Below are 15,505 nucleotides of genomic sequence, written 5' to 3'. Positions count from 1 at the left end.
TTGTTTTTGAAATACCAGGAATCAGATCCTTCATAATTTTTACACCAGTTTGTGTTTACTTCCTCTTCATAATCCTAAATGTTTTTCCTCTTAATCAATTTCATTCTTTAATATTCTGGTGACACATCGACACAAAATATAGCTCCTCCTCTTTTTCCCTTGCTTGATCAGTTCAATCCTGCCAATAGCAACAATAATAATAATAATAATCATGTTGAAAAGAAGGACGTTTAGCCACAACATTGTCACAGATATTAGGTGAAATACTTGGATGTTTTCTTCTCCACATAAACCTGTCATCAAAGAGAAATGAACCACTCACATTATAAGGCCACAAAATGAAATTTCACACCAAACAGAACATGATAGATAACACGTCACACTCACACGCACAAGCTGTTGTCAGTTATATGCAGCGGCCAACACGCTGACCTCCTCTACCTACAGCAGTTTAACTGGGAGGGAAGCGGATTGCCTCTGCTGCCACGGTAACGTACAGTATATACAGCCGCGCGGTGACATAGAAAAGCATGCTTATTTGCATATTAGAAGGTTGTTCGGTAAACTTTACACAAACTCATGACAGCATTGATCCAACCAGCAGCAGTGATTGTGACTAACAAATATATCCTGAAGGAAACAGGCTATTACAGTATGTCTCACTTTTAATTACACATCTTTTACAGTATTAACATGCTTTATGATGCAGTATGACTTTCAGTCACTCTGTTGTTCCCTGTGAAAACTAATGAAAATGCCAGATCTGGGTATGAAATTAGAAAAAAAGCCCAAAACAATGAAAATAAAAACAAACGAAGACTAAGGCAGCGATAAATTACATTGTGCACACATAGATTTTCTTAACAAAAGCGACATGTGTAATGAATAAGCAATGTGAGCCGGACAGATGAATACGTCGCAGCAGAAAAACTGTTTTGGAATAAATAAACATTCAGAACCGAGTAAGCACTAATTCTGCCGATCACATGGTGTGCTGAATCAGTCTGAGCAGCACTTTTTTCCCCCCGTCTCTAAGCTGGTAACAGAGTGGCTGTCTGTTCTGTCATCTGCATTAGCTTGGATATCACACCTCGCCGAGGCCGGGTGAGTTGTCTTTAACCCTCTCTAAGCCAGAAAAGGCCAAAAACAACATTTATTTCTAATATTTACAGCAGCAGCCCTCATTAGCCTGAACAAGGGATGTTTCCATGCAGATTGGGAGACAGTAACGCACAGTTAAACTATAAAGGCTTGCTCTTTTTTAATTGTTTTTCTTCAAACAGCTGCCTTAAAAGTAAATACACAAACAAAAGTAAAGAGAGTAACTCATACGATGCACTCAGAGCATAACAGCAATCAATAAATAAACAAATAAGGACGAAACACGCTAATCAGCAGAGTTCATGTTTCTCAAAATAAATACAATCTGAACCTGATAAAGTCTTTCACATGAGTAAAATCAGGGGACACAACCTCATGTCAGTAAAAGCTTTTATCCGAGCCTGTAGGAGCGAACCGCATGTAAAACTTTTAGTTAATGCTCTAAAATACTATCCCTCTACACGTTTATGACAGTCTTTATATGTTACAGCACGTTTATAGATTCAAGATAAGGCAGCTCTGCCGCCAATATTTGATGTTGATCACAGATTTTAAAGAACGGGAAAGTCATACACCTTTATTGTAATATAAGAGTATTAAATCCAGTATTTATGCATTTGGTTTGGAAAGCACAGATTAGATCAGCTTTGACACCATTTGTTTGTAAATCATTTAAAAGAAGAGTCACCACAGATCCAAATGAGTCAAATGAATAAAAAGTAGAGAAATGGAAAGATAAAAGTATCTGTGAGGGGAAAGCCATCGAGAATCAACCTCCTGGGAGCTTTTTCAGTGTTTTCTCTCTGTTTTGTAAACACAACAGACCTGCTGTAACCCTCTACCTGGAGCTGTCACCCAGGCTCTTCCCCACTCCTCCCTGACCAGCTGTTCACTTCTTGTTCTTCAGCTGATTGGCCAGCCAGTCCAGGCCCTCATAGAGGCCGTCCCCGCTGGTGGCGCAGGTGGCCTGGATGTACCAGTTGCGGTGGCGTAAGGAGTGCAGGCCCAGCTTGTCTGTGATCTCTGCGGCGTTCATAGCGTTAGGCAGGTCCTGTGCAAAAAAATTAAAAAATAAAAAATGGAGTGAGGATAGCCTCAGCTGAGGGGATGTGGACAGAATCGCATCTGGAATATATGAAAGGTGGCGAAAGAGGGTTTTACTTGTTTGTTGGCGAAGACAAGCAGCACAGCGTCCCGCAGCTCATCCTCAGCCAGCATCCTCATCAGCTCCTCACGGGCTTCGTTTACCCGCTCCCTGTCATTGCTGTCCACCACAAAGATCAGACCTGCAGCAGGAAAGGCTTTAAGGTTAAACAGAACTACAACACATCGCATTTAAAACATACATCTTATTAAAACCTATTTTGTTTGAGATTTCCAAATTCATGATGATAATCTGAAGCAACAAATGAACATTCTATTGTCCTGTTTGCGCCAAAGTGATAAAGATTCAGTTCATCTTATTTGAATTTTGCGAACTACATTAACATGATGGTGGAATAAATCTTTTTAATCAATTCTTGAGGAAAGGCCTATGAAGAACTATGCTCAGGCCTCATCAGAGACAATCAGTTGGATTTAGGTTTGGACTTTGACTAGACCATCACACACAAGCTGATGCCTTGATCAAATTCATTCTGCTGTATCTCCACTGCAGAGGAAGGTGAACATTTGCCTCAGACTCAAATCTAATGCAGCCTCTGACAGTTTTGCCTGTATGCAACTATGGATCTTTAAAGGAAAGGCTTTCCCCATATTTATTGGTGGAGATATTTGCAAGTGTTGTGAAGCCTCATCTAACCATGTGTTTGTTGGGTCCTGTTTGGCTAAGGCCAAACTGTAAATGCGCCTTTAAAAAGCTTCTTCTCTACAATGGCTTTTATGTTGCCACTCTTCTAGAGGGGTCAGATTTGGAAAGAGCATTTTTAATTGTTTTTCTGTTATTAAATGTGGATCTCTGCTCAACCTCCAAAGCCACCGTAGGCCTCCTGGTTGCTCTTCTATGACACTCAATGCATTAAGGTGGAGATTCATGTCTTGGTCCTTTTGCAGCTGTCATTTCCATAGCATTTCATTGAAACGAGCTTGCTTTACTAAATAGGTGATCTTTGAAAGCAACTAGAGAGAGGTACTGGACTTATTTAAGATGAATAAATTGACTGAATATAAATGCAGATTCAATTTTTCAAATCTTTCTTTTCTAAATATGTTGTTTTTTAATAAAAAATAGAAAATAGAACAACAAAGAAACACTGGCTAAACTTGTAATGAAGCCTAAAATTTTCACCTTGTGTGTTCTGGAAGTAGTGTCTCCAAAGGGGACGGATCTTGTCCTGGCCACCCACGTCCCACACTGTGAAGCTGATGTTCTTGTACTCCACTGTCTCCACATTGAAACCTGAACAGGAAGATGAATCACGTTACATTAAGGTCTCCCACAGATGTTTATCTAATAATGATGATTACAACTTCTCTCCGCACGTACCGATTGTAGGGATGGTAGTGACGATCTCTCCTAGCTTCAGCTTGTAGAGGATGGTTGTCTTCCCAGCAGCGTCCAACCCCACCATGAGGATCCTCATTTCCTTTTTGCCTATCAGGCTCTTCAACAGGTTCCCAAAGATGTTTCCCATGATGACTCTAACCTTGGCTGTATCCGAACTGTAACACAGGCAAGTGAGGAGCAAAGCAGTTACATTTACAGCCATGCATATTTTACCAGTTTCTTTACTTAGACTTGGCCATTTAGATAGCTTGTTTTTTTGCCTTAGATTTGCCAGCCAGGCTTTAGTTTCCAGAGAGAAAACCTCAGTTCAGGGTCAGCTCAATAACCCAGAAATCCCACATCCTCCACCACCGCCCCGCTGCGCTCCAGACCACCTGCGCAAAGCACCGCTGTTCCTCCTGTCTTGCTCTGCTCCGACTTCCCTGGAGCTCAAGTATGCAATGCGCATGCGCAACTTTATTATTATATAATTCATAGAAGAAAAACATGCGGAAATTATCACTTAATTTAATATGACATATTAAAAAAATCCCCATCAGCATCCAGTATGTGTGCAGTTTCTGCCCAAATATTTTCTTTTTGTTGTGGATTTTTGTAACAGGGATAACTGGGATCATATCAACTATGTTTGTTCTCTACTTCCAAACTCAGCATCTCTTTATTCATGCCTGTGATAAGAGTTTGTAAGTACCAATAATTTGCATCCAATCGTTTAATTAAATGGTCTTAGTTTTCAGGAATATATAACAATTATGCTCTAATTTGTAGTTACCGATCTGACGTTTTTACACTTTAGTTTGACAAACCAGATCTTCTCGACGTTCTTTTTCCTGTTTGGTGGCCGGACCAGAGCAAAAAATAGCTTTGCTCCATATTTTGACATAAACAGATGGAGAACACGTACATGGATGGTGACATGCAGAGTAGCGGTGGATGTGGAACAGTTCTCATTGATTAACATGACAGACAAGTACTCCACACGAGGTACGTGAGCGGAGTGGAGTGGAGTGGAGCGCTGACGGAGTATGTGGAATCTAGGGGTAACTATGATATCAGTGATCAGGGGTTGCAAAATAAGCACTGATCACCATTTTTGTGTCTATAGGACAGAAGCTGTGTCTCCATTAACCATGAAATTGCTGAAATTGAAATAACGAAACAAAATTTGCTAAATGGAAACACTGCAATTTTTAAAATAAACTCCTTTTTTTATGAAGTTTTTATGCTTCAATATGATTTTCTTTTGGGTCACATTAAAAACATAAATTGCAAAACTGCAATAGAAACACTTGTGAAAGGATGAAGAAGAAGGCAGGAAGTAGAGGATGATAGTATGGCATATTAGGATTCATGAGAGGATTGACTATTCTTTTACATCTAGTTCGTGACGATAAGCGTGATGAGCATTAGATTTGAAAATACGGATAGATCTCATGTGTTTACGTGTTTAAGGAGTTGTCATGTAAACAAATGTATTTGCGTACAATATTGGTTATATTTCTTATTACATGGAAATACAGGAGTGGCATAAATTTGCATTTTTGAAGTGAGCAAAATATCAAGTGTTTTTAATATGCCTTGTCTTTCATTACTGTGGAAATATCTTTCTTTCAAAAGAGATGAAGCCATTCTGCCTCAGGTTTTCTCTAATCATGTTGTGATGAAGTAAAAAAAAAAAAAAAAAAAAAATACAAAACTGCTCCTGACATGTCATTGCTGATGTGTTCCCAGCTTGGAAGATCATACTGACACACACAATGACGATGCTGAAAACCAGAAAAACTCTTATTTTTATTTTCATACACGTGTTGGTGATCATTTGGATTAGCTTGCAGCTACTTTACCCTCTAGTTATGTGGAAGCAATTTCTCCCATTACACTTATGGAAACGTTTAGACAGTCAGAACCACAGTCAGAAAGGAAAACAGGGATTTCAAATATTAGTGAATCAGCATCATCACAGCAGAAAGTCGCTGAAAATCCACTTCACACATTGACAGGCAGCTCTGCTTCTGTAAACAGCTACTTTTACACTAGGGTGGGAGAGAGAGCTGCGCCATGCTGAAAGTCTGCCTGTGGGTAGATCAGCTTTCATGTGGAACGGGTTAACTAACATTCAGCTGTTTGTTAGCAACTGAAGCAAAGCAAACAGAATAATCAATTTTCATTTTAAAGGTCGCACAGCTTAGCTTATTAGTTGATGTGTTACACAGTAAATACATAGTCTTAACCTTAAAAAGAAAATCTAAGGGAAAAAAATGTTTCGGGTAATCTTATTTGATCTAACTCTGGTTAAAAACCTCCTTTTGTGCAAACGGCTAACTTTTCACTCAATTGAAGCTCAAGGTAGCTGTTTTGAATTAATTGATTAAAAGAGTTTTGTCTGAATCTAGAAATATGATTCTAGCCTTTACTAAATGCACTTGGTAGTTTGAATGAATTCAACTAAGAGTTCAACAGAACATATAGAGCCTTCTGAATTATTTTTGTTTGTGTAAAATAAATATGGTCATAATTTTTGTATTAATACCTGAAAAGCAGGGGGGGAAGGTAACATTATCATCAACATTGTCTCTACTAAGAAGTCAGATGTCCTTCATCTTCCCCAAACTAAAAAAACTAACAGAACTGCTTTAATAGTTACAGTAATAATCTGGTCAATGTTTAGACACAGAAAACTGAACAAGCCTATGTTAGGGAACAAAGTCACACAGAGATTAGATTCAGAGAACCTTGAGAAATTAACTGTTTTGGCCTTTTGATCGTTTTGGCTGTTTCTCTGACCACTAAAATGAGCATAATCCACCAATTTAGGAATTTAACCTCAGATGGGAGGGAATAAGCAAAGGAATTGTGATGAATGAGAAATGATAAACATTTTATTTCTCTAACCAATCAGGCATAACATCATGACCACTGGACTAGTGAGATTTTGGTCCTTCAGTAACTAAAAGATCACTAATCCACCATGACATTGATCCCTAAAAATAAAACTCATTGCTGTGCTGCTCAGCCCATTATAAAGATCTGTGGCAGGGTCATAACACTGAGGAAAATAGGAACGGTTATCAGGAAATTATGTTTCATTGAAAAGTGTGACACGTGTAAGTTGTTAACATGGACGCCCAGAGCAGAGGTTTAGCAGTAGAATAACTCTCAAAGCAAAACACTTCCTCCATTGCCTTCTTCTTAAGCAATGCACACTCAGCATCCATATGATGTAAGGAAACTGATGCTTATGGTTGTTTTGTTTGATGAACAGGCGTCAGCATGGCCACCACTATTGCTCTGCAGCCTCTCTGTGTATTCTGACTCCTATTCTGTCGGAGCTAGAAACAGCTAGCTCAGCAAGATGAGCTTTAGTAGATCACCTTTTGGATTGAAATCAAATAAGCCGATCCCCACATGCAGCTGAACCTGGTTTTCTTGGATCACTAATATCAATGAAGGTTAGAAAACCTACAGAGATGCTGTTCAGGAGGTGCTTTGTGTCCTCTAGCCATCACTGACCCTCAAAATATCACAAATCTTCACCCATGATGTAAAACATTAACACTGCGGATAAAATCTTTACTTTCTGCCTGGTATATCTGGTATTGTGCTGAAAGTCCTAAAAAGAACAGGCACGACGTTTTTGAAAAAAAGGACATGGCTGAGCAAACGTGGTTACTACAGTCTTTCAATTTTACAGACAGAACTGCATTTCATTCATTGCATGCCTGCCATGCTGCTGTGTTTACATCTGAGAGGAAGAATAAAAAGAAGAATCCTTGTTTGCACATACGTCCTGAGCCATTTGCCCACGACGGTCGGCAACCTCGCAATTCCTGATCGGGAGGTGGTCGTGAGAGACTGATCGGCGCTCGTAACCCCCTATACACTACACGACTTACGATCAGGCTGAAAGTCGGCCCGATCGAAAGATTGTCGCACGACTGAAAAATCGCCCCGAAAATCGCACAGTGTATGCCGGGCTTTAGTGGCACATCACACCAAGGTCCGGCCACAACATCGTTTTTGTTGGTTCCATTGGACCGAACCAATAATGGTTACGGCGAGCAATTCGGTAAATGTAAGAAAAATATTGTCAATTATTTTAATGTTTGATATTGATTAAAAAGTAAAATCCTATTTATGATTTGGTAACAATTTTAAGACCTAAGAAAGACTGATTTAAGACATTTTAATACCAATTAAGGCCTTGATTTTATATTGAAGAATACAATGCCTTTTGAGACCTTTTAAGGATCTGCAGGAACCCTTCAACTTCTGACAATTTCACCTGAGGGACACTTGGTGTCAAGGGATTTATTGATGGACTAAAAATGCATCGCACTCATTTCCCTGGAAAACATTACAATATTTCAGAGCCAATTAGATATGTATAAATGAGCAGGCAGGAGCTGGTGTAGCAGCTGCAGAGGGATGCTCAGACAGCTGCCATAAAGGGATGGATGATGCTGCAGCAGCACGAGCAGCTCCCCACTTGTTTGTCTCGTGCGGAAACGACATGTGCGTAAAGTGTGTCTGTTTAGCTGATATATCAGCTCGTGATTTTGAGGAATTTGGAGTAAAATGTACGCTTGTGTGTTCTGTAATCCCCCCCTCCCCTTCCCTTCCTTTCCGTACAGTCACGACAGAAAAACGCACCAGTACGCCGGATGTCGTCGATAAAATCAACGCTAACCCACAAATACACGTTTTAAAATACCGTTATAATGCTTCACAATTCAAAACTTAAACATGTATTTTCATTATTTCCACCTTTTTTTAATCTCACGCACACTTACCCGTTAACGGCAGGCAGGACACCAGCTGGATTCAGCAGGCGAAAGGACTGGATGATAGTCTCGCGATGACTTGAGGATTTTGAAGCAGGGTGTTCTCGCGATACATTGGACGCTCTGAACGCATCTCACGTTTGTCATCCTCTGATGAGGATGCAGGTGGACTGCATGGGAGGCAGCTGTCCTTTTATTTGTGTTTTATTAAAAACATTCAAACATAATCACATCATTATGATTTTGTCTGCAAACTGTTTGGTAAACATAACAATGTGCAAAAGGTGGATACATTCTCTCAGTTACATTTACTTTTTTTTTTGCTTTTTGTAAAAAAAAAAAAGTGGTTTTAGGAGAAGTTTTGTTGTACTTTTTACTTTTACTTGAGTAAAAAAAAGGGAAAAAAAGTATACCAAGTCTCAAGTAAAATTTCTTGCTGCTCCATCCATTGTGTGTAGCTTACATTAACAAGAACAAGCTTGTTTTAAACAAATATCCACTGTTCAGAGACACACTTCTTTTATTTTTCTTTTTGCTTTCACAAAAGATATTTCTCTTTCTACTTTCCCTTTGCTAAGTCTGCTGAGTCTGCTGTGTCATTTGTAGGATGAGTCAAAATGCAGTAAACATTATACTGTTTTTTATCCCATACTTACATACTATGATTATAGATTTCATAAAATGTATAACTCAAAGAATTTTTTCAGAGTGCTCATTCTACCTTTGTGTAATTACTGCATGTTATATGTTTATTTTTTGCTCAATATTTCAAACACCAGAATTTATAATTCACCTGTTTTGTTCTGTTTTACACCATTTTGTAAAATGCTAAATCAGATGTTATGATCATGGGCAGTAAGTAGACCAGTGAATCAGTACTTGAGTAGCCTTTTTACAAAGTACCTTTTTTTTATTCTGAATTAAATAATTTATTTAAAGGCAACTTTTTCCATTGACTTGAGTGAAAATATGACTGAGTATTGCTACTCTTGTTCAAGTACAATTTTTGGGTACTCTACTCACCTTTATCAGTGCAGCAGAATGTAATTTTAAAAAGTCTGATGTAGTATTTCAGTTCAAAAATTTAAATACATGTATGTGTCCTGTTATGTTAACAGATATCGTGTCATTTTTCAGTGCTTCTTTTTGTAAAGAAAACCTTCATAAACCTAATATATTTAGACACAAAAATGTTTGCCTATGACCTCTAACTTGATCTCCTTTTGCATGAAGTACAAAAGGCAATAAGTCTTAGCTCCGAAGAAGTTTGAAGCAAAGTTCATCTGCGTTACTGGGTATGTTTTTACATCTTCCTCTTAGACAGACACAAAAAATTTGTTGTGTTACACACATGAGACCAGCTTGCTCTCTAATTAAGTAATCCATGGTGGCCAAAGCCTTTATATAACACATACTACTACATTTGAAAGACAGGAGTTGGAAGTATTACGTAATGTAACATTTCCTGGTAGTTGCTGTGATTCTTTAGGATTAAATAAAACACAGTAAAACAACAGCAGATATGAAGGTTCTACAAATCATTACAGAACATGGACAATTGACACCAATATGATCATAGGGCCATTCCTCTCTTCCATACTATAATGTTAAAACAAACTATAAACTATATAAAATACATTTTGTTTTGTCCTTATAAATATAAACACAAATTATTTGAACTATAGAACTGTAATTTGACAGTAAATTATAAAGAGATGATTATCCACCCATAAATGTCATTAATGTAGATCAGGGTTCTCTAGAATGTTGATATTAGATTTCTTTTTTTTTTTTTTTTACTTTTGCTGGGCTAAATTTCTAGATCCATCCACTTAGTGCAGATAAATGATAAATAAGTGGTCATTCTAGATGGATGGATGGATACTTTTTTTTTTTTTTAGACATATAACATTTTCCAGATGTGTTTTAGAAATGTGTTAAACCTTGAATGCAAAATTGGAAAATTTATCATAATAACAATATAATATTTACAGTGGTATAAATTATTGTATGATTGTTTATAATTTTAAACCCTAAATCAAAACTCTCTACCAGTATATAATTAGCAAACCCTCCATGTGAAAATAATGTGTTTTTTTCCTATTTAAAGGGATCCAAACAACAAATCCAAATTAAAAGAAACTCTGCCGGCAAGCAAGCTTAAATAATTAAAACAGGAATCCTCTTAATGAATAAGTCATTGCCTGACTGTAACAGGATGCCAAGTGATACTTCCTGGCAGAAGCCACTCTTGTGTCACAGATAATAGAGTGACACAAAAGGCAGCAAAACATAACATATCAATACTCATCATTGTTTGAGTATGTTTTTGTTGGCTGGTTGCTCATTTATCCGCCAAATCCGAAGCAGTGTGATGGAATAACTGAACCTGAAACCAGAATGGCGCCATGGGTGAATCCAACATTTGCCTGTCTCTTTCCGCTGTGTTGCGTGTCAGTCAGTGGTCCGGTAAAAGATGTGTTTATCAATTCAGCGGAGAAGGCAGGGGAATAAAAAGGGGAGCAGATGTTTGCAGCTGCACACCAGATTATGGGGTGGAGTGGCTGGTGGGGGAAAAGGCCCGGTTTGGAGCTCGGCGAGGGTTACAGGGGGGTTACGGCGGGCTCCGGTGGTGGCGGAGAGGTAGGGTGGGGAGTTATGACTTAAAGAAGCCTTTCCTCTGAAGTGTCTGCCAGCCTGCACCCCAGCAAATACAATCACAAGAGTCGCTGGTTCTGCTAGCTGAACTAATGAGGGCCTGCACGTTGAGGGCAGGGGCTTTGATGTTCTGGGTAGCTGGCTCCTTGTGTTTTCTCTCCCGCTCTCCTTCTCTGCCTGTCCCACATCAAAAAAAAGCTAGGGGAGTTGAGAAGCAGATGTTTTGAGGCACATTTTTATACACAGTACAGTTAATTCACCCCATCTCCGTAACTCTGTTTGTCCACTGCTGCTCCATCACCGCTGCATGAAGGGCAAGAGGACCTATCCCCCCACATCTTTATATCCAACTAAACACTCTAAATCGCCATACTTTATACATATAATCATCATGTCAGTCAAGGAGGGTAACTTTTATCTCTCCTGACTTCCTCGCTGTGCCTGCCTCTCTTTAATTTCAGCCCAATCTGGATGTCATTACTCAGGGGAGGGGGCAGACTATGTTGCTATGCATGTGTCTGTGCAACGACGAGGGAGAGAATGGGAAGAGAGAAAAAGTCCACCCAACCTCTGTCTCACACATGGGAGAAACAGTGACAGGAAATTCCCTTATGCAGCAGCTCCAGGGTGAAATGATAAAGGAATGAAGCAATGCAAACCAGAAATCCAGGCCTTTATCATTCCAAGCCACTTGCAGCCTACTGCTTATACCTTAGCCGAATAACTAACCCCCACCCCAGGAGAGCAAACCCAGCCACTGGCACCATCATTCCTCTGGTGTCCCTACAAACAAAACTTAATTGGCATTAAATCCTATGTGACAGAAAGGCTTCTCCCAGCAGCCTGAGCACAAAGACAGTTTGGATTATCTAAGATATCCAGGAATGCAGTCATCATAAATCAAGTCCCATGGCGACATTAGCATTTTGCTAAATTTACAGCTCATGTGTGCATGGTTTTGATTGTGCATTAGCATCAGTGATTCAACATACTTTAGACTTTGTGCATAGACCAGTCCATTTCTGTGCTTGTGTTTATATTTTTCACTTCTCTGTCCCCTCAGCAACAACCATGGAGGGTCCAGGGCAGCGGGTGGTTCAACAAGTCACATCCTTGGCTATGAACTCTGGACAGATGATCCCCTCAGATCCTTGCAAAGCAAAGACTGGTATAATCGCCACCAACTCTATTCTCTCTCTCTCTCTCGATGTGGCTCTCCAGTAATAAAAGTCATACTTTTAAGGAAACAATATCCTGCGGCCATAAAATGTCCTTCTCTCAGCATGGAGTGGCCATAAAAAAGCCTCTCACCTCCCAAATCTGTAGTGCATCAAGCTTATCCCCACATTTACACAGTATTAAGTGCAGACATGCATGCTCTCAGGCCAACACACACAACAACACACACACAATCCTTAGCATCATTTCAGGACTAAAGTAGGTCCATCTCTCACTTTGACATGTTCTACATGTGGGAAGAATTTAAAGAGCCCTTAAACAAGTGAAACAGAGAAACCAGGATTATACTGAAATACAAAAGAAAGCAGAAACCCATCTCATTGTACTTGTAGCAAATGGAGACATGTTTGTGTCATATTAGTAAGAATCAATAATAAAGAACATGATCAGCATTTATTATGCTATAATGACTATTTTCAACTGTTGGGTGATTAAAACGGAAACATAGCATGTTTAGTAGAGGAGGCGACATTGAATCAACTTGTATATATTGACTTTTCAGGCATAAAAGCTTTGAAACAGTGCTGGGAAAAATTTCTACCCCTTTTCAAATGTTTTTCGTAGTTGTTTTAGTATCAATTTAGTGTTTTAAACCTTAAAAAGTCATATGATAACCAGAGTAAATAGTTTCAAGTGACGATTTAATTGAATTAAGTAAAAAATAATCCAAACTAACCTGGTCCAATGTGTGGGGATTAGGTCAGTTTCATTAACCATGTCTAGGCTGGACATTACCCAGCCTGTAGAGTACAGTACATCAATAACCATGTAATAACATGGTAATAACTTAGCAAATCACATTATATTACTTGGTAACAAGAAAATATTATTTGGTAATTACAAACAAATTAAGGTATATAATTTCAAAGTAATTACCTGCAATTGTATGGTACTATGTTACAATGGAGACCTTTGGTGGGTAATTACCATTAGGTTACCACATAACAGTTTTTGATAATGACCACCACCTACCTATGGCTTACAAAGTAAATAGCAACTTATGATCTGGTAAATAAAGCATTATAAAAATTTATTTAAGTTACATATAAATACGAGTTAAGTTAAGAAGATTGGCTTGCTGTCTTCCAGGTTTAGTTTTCAGTTATATGCCTAAAAATAAACTGCATTTTACTAGATAATAAAACATTCATTTATTGCTGTCAGTGAGTTACCTGGTAATAACAGTTTGAAATCTAAGAAGTTTAACATAATCTTGTCTGCCTGAAATTTGAAGCACATCACTTACCAAAATTCTCCATCAAGTTTTTCTTGTTACCAAGTAAGATAGGGTAACTTGCTATGTTATTACCATGTTATTATGTGGTTGTTGATGTACTGTAAAAGAAAGCGTTACCAAATCTTTTGAACAGAACTTCTCCCACAACACGAATCAGACAAAACAATTTTTAAAAGGACAAAAAATCAGGCTCAAATTTAGAGATGTCTAAAACAGTTAAGAAGAATAGTCAATGACATCTACAGCAAGGGCCACAAAGATCTTAGAAACAGATTTAAACCCTAAGGGCCCCAATTTCCTCAGATTAGGTCAGAGTTCGGGGTTCTGGTTCAACTATAATAAAGAGAATGAACAAAAATGCCTCCATGGTTGCGCTCCAATGTGAAATTTGCCAACTGAAAACAATGGACTTAAGGTGGAATTACGTAGACTAATGAGATAATAGTGGATAAAGTAAGCAACTAAAAGCAGGCCAGTATAAAAAAGATGTTTTAGATTGGCCTATTCAAAGTCTAGAATTTACCTTAATGCACTTCTGTGGTGTGAACATCAACAGGCTGTTCATACTTGAAAAAAGAGAAAACAATTATGCAAAAGAGAGTGAAATAAACCCCTCCACAGTGATGAAAAACTATTAATGGAAATTATATTAAAAAAATGTTTGTTGACACCAAGGGAGATACAACTTGTCATTAGGCTTAGAGGGCAAGAGGCTTTTCAGACAAATCCGGGTATAAATAACTTTCCCCCTTAAATAATGAATTCATCATTTACCCTTGTCTGATAAGAAAACTTTTATGATGAAAAAAAAATGTAAGTTTGACACAACGGTTAAAAAAGATTATAAATCTGCTAAAAGGCACGGTAGTTTTTTTTTCTTCTACCTTTGACATTATACCACCTTTTCTTGTTTATTTTAGGATTTCAAAACAAACACCCTTATAACTATGGAAGATTGAATTTGGTGATGTAATTTTTGTAGTGCATATTAATGCCTACAATTATACCTTATTCTTGCAAAACTGCTTTTCTTCATGTTCTTCAGAATGCCCCTGCTGATAGGTGCGGTCTAAACACACCTAATCCAGAATAGAAGGTCTTCGAAGGGTGAAGTTGTCAGACAGAATCTGTTGTTACTAATAACTTCACCGGGAAAAATAGCTGACTTAAAATTGATATTTACTGATTATAGAGAATCTGAGAATCTTTAGAATTATCTATAATTAGCCATAACTTTTAATATCAATTGAATGCCATAGATACATCTGCCTTTTCATTCAAAGTGACATGTTTTGGGAAAAAAATGCAAACTGAACATCCTCGCCTATTAATTATCTTAAGTGGTGGCTTGTTGACGTCTTTATTTAATGACGTCTCATCCAGTCTACAGAAGATGTTTTGGAAAATTAGAAATGTTCCACTTTTTCACTTGCAGTAGTTCTCATGTTGCCCTTAGTCCATGTCTCCTTCGCTGGATGTCCGAGCTCCAGTTGAGCTGCTTTGAGTTAAAACATGGACAGCATCAATAATGCTTACCACTCAGAGCCAAAAAGGACTGATCCCTCTTTAAAGATAAATTTGGGCCAAATATTTTGGTTTTACATTGCAACTACACAACATGTCTCTGTAGTCCTAATTAAACTGTCTAAAATCCCAGTTTTCATTCATCAGCCTTGGATGCTTATTCAGCTCCAACAAATAGATCCCTTTAACAGTATTTCCTCTTGTTTCAGCACATGTCCAAATCCATGGCGGAGCAACCACCAAGACCTCCAACAACCGAGGTCAGAACAGGCAGCTTGGCAGTTTCCGAGTGATCTCCCACCCAAAACCACAGCTGTTTGGGCCCTGATTTCCCAATAGGCACGGCTGAGTTATGGGACTGTGGGAACTACAAGCCAATTTCAGAACAAAGTAAGGGGCTTAAATCTCCCTTTAGGTTTCAGGACCAGGTGATTTTAAAAGTTTTTTTTTTTTTTCTCT

General features: G+C 38.3%; 1 protein-coding gene across 1 annotated transcript; it reads right to left on the bottom strand.

The window, feature by feature from the left end:
• Window positions 1–1,022: 1,022 nt before the first annotated feature.
• arf3 (ADP ribosylation factor 3) lies at window positions 1,023–8,416 on the bottom strand. The gene is made up of 5 exons (XM_015386465.1): window positions 8,398–8,416; window positions 3,587–3,762; window positions 3,389–3,499; window positions 2,263–2,387; window positions 1,023–2,152 (listed from the first exon to the last, which is right to left on the bottom strand). The coding sequence occupies exons 2-5, from the start codon at window positions 3,732–3,734 to the stop codon at window positions 1,991–1,993; spliced, it is 546 nt and encodes a 181-aa protein (XP_015241951.1). The 5' UTR covers window positions 3,735–3,762; window positions 8,398–8,416; the 3' UTR covers window positions 1,023–1,990.
• Window positions 8,417–15,505: the final 7,089 nt, after the last annotated feature.

Source organism: Cyprinodon variegatus, unplaced genomic scaffold (genome assembly GCF_000732505.1).
Source record: "Cyprinodon variegatus isolate N-32 unplaced genomic scaffold, C_variegatus-1.0 Scaffold16, whole genome shotgun sequence".
NCBI lineage: Eukaryota > Metazoa > Chordata > Actinopteri > Cyprinodontiformes > Cyprinodontidae > Cyprinodon > Cyprinodon variegatus.
This window is presented reverse-complemented; position numbering and strand designations above follow the sequence as displayed.